This window comes from Otolemur garnettii, unplaced genomic scaffold, assembly GCF_000181295.1.
Source record: "Otolemur garnettii isolate 467f Iridium unplaced genomic scaffold, OtoGar3 scaffold00140, whole genome shotgun sequence".
Classification (NCBI taxonomy): Eukaryota; Metazoa; Chordata; class Mammalia; order Primates; family Galagidae; genus Otolemur; species Otolemur garnettii.
The window spans coordinates 540,420-546,988 of record NW_003852535.1 but is presented as its reverse complement, the minus strand read 5'-3'; the positions used below and the strand labels follow the sequence as shown (position 1 = coordinate 546,988).

The window sequence follows — 6,569 nt, the reverse complement described above, 5'->3', positions numbered from 1 at the left end:
CCCAAGTTGCTGGGACCGCCACAACACCCGGCTATTTTTTTTCGGTTGCAGCCATCATTGTTGTTTGGCGGGCCCAGGCTGGATTCGAACCCACCTTAGGTGTATGTGGCTGGCGCCTTAGCCACTTGAGCCACAGGCGCTGAGCTGCTCAATCTTGTCTTAAACTGTCCTCAAGTAGTCCTTGCCTTGGCCTCTTAAATTGTTAGGATTACATGTGCAAGCAGTGTACTTGGACTTTGGTTTTCTATGTACTGATCACTAATGCCTTCATAAACTCTGATAGACTCCTAAAACTTCTTTCTATGGTCTGAAGTATTGAGACTTGCGAGTTCTATTTTATTTTTCCTTGCAGAGGCTTCACTCTTAGGTATTGTGTTCTTCTGTCTAGACTGCCTACTCTGGGCCTGGTCATCTAATGGCCTTTGCCACCATCCTGGCAGTTTCTTTTCAGTTTTTACCTCAGATTATGTAATAATTTGTGTATTCACTCTGTACTTCTACTCATTCTCCAGTAGCTTCCTGAAAAAAGATGCATAGGAGATAACTTTTATTGGCATCTTGGAAGTCTGAGTATATTTTAATTTCTTTTTTTCTTTCTTCTTTTTTTTTGAGACAGAGCCTCAAGCTTTCACCCTGGGTAGAGTGCCTTGGCATCACAGCTCACAGCAACCTCTAACTCCTAGGCTCAAGTGATTCTCCTGCCTCAGCATCCCAAGTAGCTGGGACTACAGGCACCTGCCACAACGCCCGGCTATTTTTGGTGCAGCTGTCATTGTTTGGCAGGCCTAGGCTGGATTCAACCCTGCTAGCTTAGGTGTATGTGGTTGGCGTCTTAACCGCTTGAGCCACAGGTGCCGAACCTATATTTTAATTTCATCCTGGAGTTACAGAGTGGAATTCAATGCCCTTTAGCTTCCAGGGTTGCTGTCCCACACTATCTGACTCCTGATCTTTGTATGTGACCTTTTTGTTTCTAGCTGAAGCTTCTAAGATCTTATTCTTGGCATGAATTTTCATGGTAATGTGCCTTAGTGTAGGTTTTTTCTTCATTCTTTGTGAACTCATATCTTTAGAAAGATAAAATGTTAGTCTGGGCGAGGTGCCTGACCTCAAGAGTTCGAGACCAGCCTGAGATCAACCGTCTCTTAAAAAATAGCCAGATGTTGTAGTGGGCACCTGAAATCCCAGCTATTTGCGAGGCTGAGGCAAGAGGATGATCCCTTGTGCCCAAGAGTTTGAAGTTGCTGTGAGCTGTGACGCCTCAGCACTTTGTGGAGGGCAACAAAGTAAGACTGTCTCAAAAAAAAAAAAGAGAGAGAAAAAAATGAAATGTTACCGTGCTGCAATGAGGAAATAACAACAGGATGCTGTTAAAGCAGCGTTCAGGAAACAAAGTAGGGCTGGTCTGATGATAGTGGCTTAACAGAACTTTTAATATTAGTGTCACTAAAATTTGTATACAAGCCTCCTCTGCTAAATTTGACTAGCATGTTAAACAAAAACAAAGAAAAGGGGGAGGAAAAGAGCTCCTAACAGCAAAATGGAAAATTCAGTAGAGGATGAGTTAGAATTTAAATTGGAGGAAATTTGCCTAGTAGGTTGAATAAAGATACAGAAGATAGAAACTAGAAGGGAGAGAGAGAATGAAGGAGAGAGAAGACAGATGAGAGGGAGAATTGGGAGGGGAGAAAGGGTGTTGAAACATAGAAATGAGGGAGGGCACCTAACAAATGGAAAAAGGGTCAATTCAGGAGAGGTTTAACTTTTTTTTTTTTTTTTTTGAGACAGCCTCAAGCTGGGTAGAGTGTTGTAGTATCACAGCTCACAGCAACCTCCAACTCCTGGGCTTAAGTGATTCTCTTGCCTCAGCCTCCTGAGTAGCTGGGACTACAGGCGCCCTCCACAACGCCTGGCTATTTTTTGGCTGTAGTTGTCATTGTTGTTTGGCAGGCCTTGGCTAGATTTGAACCTGCCAGCTCTGATGTATATGGCTGGTGCCTTAGCTGCTTGAGCTACAGGTGCTGAACCTGTTTTAATAATAGGTGTTTTAGGAAAAGAGAGGAGAGAAAACAGAGGAAAAGAAATTATAAAATTTATATTAAAAATAAGATGACTGGGACGGCACCTGTGGCTCAAAAGGGTAGGGCACCGGCCCTATATGCCAGAGGTGGTGGATTCAAACCCAGCCCTTGCCAAAAAAAAAAAAAAAGATGATCTAGAATTTCAGGACAAGAGTTTTTGTTTTCTGCTAGAGCAGTGGTTTTCAACCTTCCTAATGCTGTGACCCTTTAATACAGTTCCTCATGTTGTGGTGACCCCCAACCATAAAATTATTTTCATTGCTACTTCATAACTGTAATTTTGCTACTGTTATGAATCGTAATATAAATATCTCATATGTAGGATGTATTTAGGTGACTCCTGTGAAAGGGGTGGCAACCCACAGGCTGAGAACCGCTGTGCTAGAGGCTTCCTCACATGTCTAGTGGTCCTTGACTGTATAGAAGAGCCAGGCACTAAATACCTGCTGGGAGCATTGACAAGAGGGCCAGAGGTGCCTACTGGTCTATGTCACAGCTAGGAGATTAGGCAAGACTAGCTATTTTGTTGCCAACTCCTAAATGTTTATAAGTACAGACCTTTATTCTTGGGCCTCCAGTTTACCCAGAGAAAATTAAATTCTTTAAACTCCTGCCTTGCTGTGGCTACAATAGAGTGTGAGGCCTAAGGAGTCCACTGTTTAATGTGTAGCTTTGACTTAAGTGTCTGTTTCCACTAAGATAGAGGACTCACTCTGAACTTCGGCTGAGTTTGGTACCTGAGTGAGGGTTTTAGTTTTGGGGTTTATCCTCTCCAGATGGTGGTACTCCCCATCGTCTGTGGGGACAGGAAGAATATGGAGGCTGTCTCCAAAGAGCTATGCACATTTCTTTCATTGTTAGCCCCACTCTCACCCCCTCCTGCAAGGTAGCTCCATGCTTATAATTTTGAGCCTTTCAGAGATTATGCTGAGAGAATCTGCATATTTGCCCCTGCTTCTCCCAGATTTGTTGGTAGGATAGAAAAAGCCAAAATGTGAGATGGTTCTTATATGTCTGTTTCCCCCAGAGGTTTTATTTTTTTATAAATTTTTTTTTTTTTTTTTGGAGACAGAGCCTCAAGCTGTTGCCCTGGGCAGAGTGCCATGGCATCACAGCTCATAGCAACCTCCAGCTCTTGGGCTTAAGGGAGTCTCTTGCCTCACCCTCCCAAGTAACTGGGCCTATAGGCACCCGCCACAACGTCTGGCTATTTTTGGGTTGTAGTTGTCATTGTTGTTTGGCAGGCCCTGACTGGATTTGAACCCGCCACCTCTGGTGTATGTGGCTGGTGCCTTAGCTGCTTGAGCTAGGCCTTAAGCCTCCACCAGAGTTTTTAGCAGCTCTTTTCTGCTATCATGTTTTTTTCTATCTTCTTTGTCCTGTGAATTTATTTATTTAATTTAATTTTTTAAAATATTTCTTTTTTTTTTTTTTGAGACAGAGCCTCAAACTGTCCCCCTGGGTAGAGTGCCGTGGCATTACAGCTCACAGCAACCTCCAATTCCTGGGCTCAAGCGAGTCTCCTGCCTCCGCCTCCCAAGTAGCCGGCGCCCCCGGCCGCCCGCCACAACGCCTGTCTTTTTTTTGGTTGCAGCCATCGTTGTTGTTTGGCGGGTCCGGGCTGGGGATTTGAACCCGCCATCTTAGGTGTACGTGGCTGGCGCCTTAGCCGGTTGAGCTATAGGCACTGAGCCTAAAATATTTCTTTGTGAGACAGAGTCTCACTGTGTAACCCTCAGTAGAGTACTGTGGCATCATAGCTCACGGCAGCCTCAAATTCTTGGGCTTAAGCGATTCTCTTGCCTCAGCCTCCCAAGTAGCTGGGACTACAGGCTCCTGTCACAACACCCAGCTATTTTTTGATTGTGGTTGTCATTGTTTAGCAGGCCCTGTTCTGGGCTTGAACCCACCAGCCTTGGGATATGTGGCTGGTGCCTTAGCCACTTGAGCTTCAGGCACTGATCCTATTTAATTTTATTTTTTACAATCAAGGTAGGGAGTTACTACGTTTCCCAGGCTGGTCTTGAACTTGTGGGCTCAAGTGATCTTGCTGACTTAACCTCTCAATAGCTAAGACCACAGGCATGCACCACTGCCTGGCTAAGTGAATTTATTTCTTTTTGTTTTGCTATGTTTTTAGTGAAGCTTCATGAAGAAACAGAGGTAAATATACATGTAAAGCCTAACCTTACAGAATTCATTCATTCACTTAGTCATTTGAATGGCACAAATATTTTGGGCCCAGTGCTTTTCTTGCTCCTGGACACACCACAGTGCACAAAACAGAAAATGCATAGAGTTTAAATGCTAGTGGTGAAGGCAGGCACTCCCCCAGACAAGTAGAGGTAGAGTGTATTAGGTGGTGGTAAGTGTTAAAGAGAAAAATAAGGAAGACCTGGGAAGGAAATAACATGTGGAAAGTTGTAATCTTTTTAGGCAGATGGCCATAAAAGGCTTCATTGAGAAAGAGCCATTTGAGTAAAGACCTTAGGAAGTGTGGGGGCTGATCATGAGGATATTTGGGGGAAGGGACTTTATAGGGAACGGAAGGACTCAGTACAAAGGCCCTGAGTGTGCCCAGCTTGTCTGTGGATCCAGGTGTGGCTGGATCATGCTGTAAGGACTGGCTTTTATACAGCCAACCTTGTTTACAACAGAGCCGCTTTGGCTGCTGTATTGAGAATGGCCTGTAGGGAGGCAAGGGCTGAAGGCAGGGAGACCAGTGAGGAGACTGTTGCAGTATTCACCCACATGGAAATAATGAGCAGTCGGACGTTGGATTTGCTGATGAATTGAGGTGTGAGATACGAGAGAGGAGCGGCCAAGATTATTTCATGACTCCTATGGGCTTTTGAAATTATAGAACTTTTGTCTCAATATAAGTCTGTTAAATACTTTGCTAAAGAATAGCCATATGACTTAAGTAATTTTGCCTTTCAAACCGTAACTTTTCTTTTTTTAAAGCTCTTCACAGAATATGGTCGTCTGGCAATGGATGAAATTTTCCAAAAACCCTTCCAGGTAGAGTATTAGCTATGGATATAATTCATATCTTTGTTTGAGTTCACACATCAGCACACTGCAGCTCAAAGGCCAGATAATGTGACACGTGAGCTAAGAGTGGTTTTTACATTTTTAAATGGTTGAAAAAAATTGAAAAGAGGAATGTTTCATAATATGTGTAAATTATCTGAAATCCAGATGTCAACGTCCATCATTAACGTTTTAGTGGAACAGCAAAGCTTGTCTGTGTGTTTTCTGTGGCTGCTTTCCCAATGCAGCAGGAGAGTTGATAGTTGCTTAGGATATTTACTCTCTGGCCCTTCACAGAAAACTTTTGCTGATTTTTGCTTTAGCTAATTGTTTTTTGAAGATAGGAAAGCACAGCAACGTCAATGAGATATGAGAAGTGCTTTTAGTATGTGAGCCTTATTTAATCTGCTTTCCAATAGTAAAAGCAGATCTGATTTTATGATTAGCTGGTACCATGTAGTTCTCTCTTTTTTTCTTTACTACATTTCCCATACTTGCCTTTAGGGCAGTGCCTTAATTTAACTTTTTTTCATCAATTTATTCCTTCTGTTCCTATTAACCTGTGGGAATAAAAATAGCAGATGGGGTATATTGGCCTCACATTTGGCTTAAACATGTCTTTCTAGTATTTGTAAAGTTTAAGACAGTACAGAGTAGATAAATCCTTTAGTACATTTCTTTGCTTCCTTTGCTGCAGCTGGCATTATGTAAAGAAGAATTGCAATTGTTATCTTGAAAATGTTTATGCCTTGTTAAAGTATGTTCTTTTCTTTTCCTAAATAGACACTGATGTTTTTAGTTCGAGATTGGAGTTTCCCTTATGAATACAACTATGGACTACAAGGAGGAATGGCATTTTTGGATAAGCGTTTACAGGTAAGTCAGAATATAATTGTCTAAGGAATTATCTATATGTAGTGATAACTTTCTCATTTGCCTTTGGCATTTATATTTAAAGCAGATTATTGAAATGATGTTGTAGCCAGGCATTGTGGTGGACCCCTATAGTCCCAGCTACTCCGGAGACTGAGGCAAGAGAATCACCTAAGCCCAGGACTTGTAGGTTGTTGTGAGCTGTGACATCATGGCACTCTGCCAAGGACAATAAAGTGAGACTCTGTCTCTAAAAAAAAAAAAAAATGATGTTGAGTGTGTTAAATATATATGTGAATTTTAGCACAAACTAGTAGTATTTATTTCTGGTAGGATTAAAGAACCAAGGTATGTAATATGCAGGGTCCTGAGTGGCTGTATAAAAGCCCGTCGTTACAGCATGATCCAGCCACACCTGGATCCACAGACAAGCTAGGCACACTCAGGGCCCAGTCATTTCCCCAAATATCCTCATCATCAACCTCCGCACTTCTTTTTTTTCTTTTTTTTGAGACAGAGCCTCAAGCTGTACCCCTGGGTAGAGTGCTGTGGCATTACAGCTCACAGCAACCTCCAACTCCT

At 42.6% G+C, this 6,569-nt stretch overlaps 1 protein-coding gene across 1 annotated transcript in view; it reads left to right on the top strand.

The window, feature by feature from the left end:
* The window catches only part of ATL3 (atlastin GTPase 3), a 56,229-nt gene that overhangs the window by 36,872 nt on the left and 12,788 nt on the right, over positions 1-6,569 (top strand). Inside the window, exons 6-7 of the mRNA XM_003798578.3 lie at positions 5,046-5,102; positions 5,898-5,990. Of these exons, the coding sequence (XP_003798626.1) occupies positions 5,046-5,102; positions 5,898-5,990 (150 nt within the window). The remainder of the gene's footprint in view (positions 1-5,045; positions 5,103-5,897; positions 5,991-6,569) is intronic.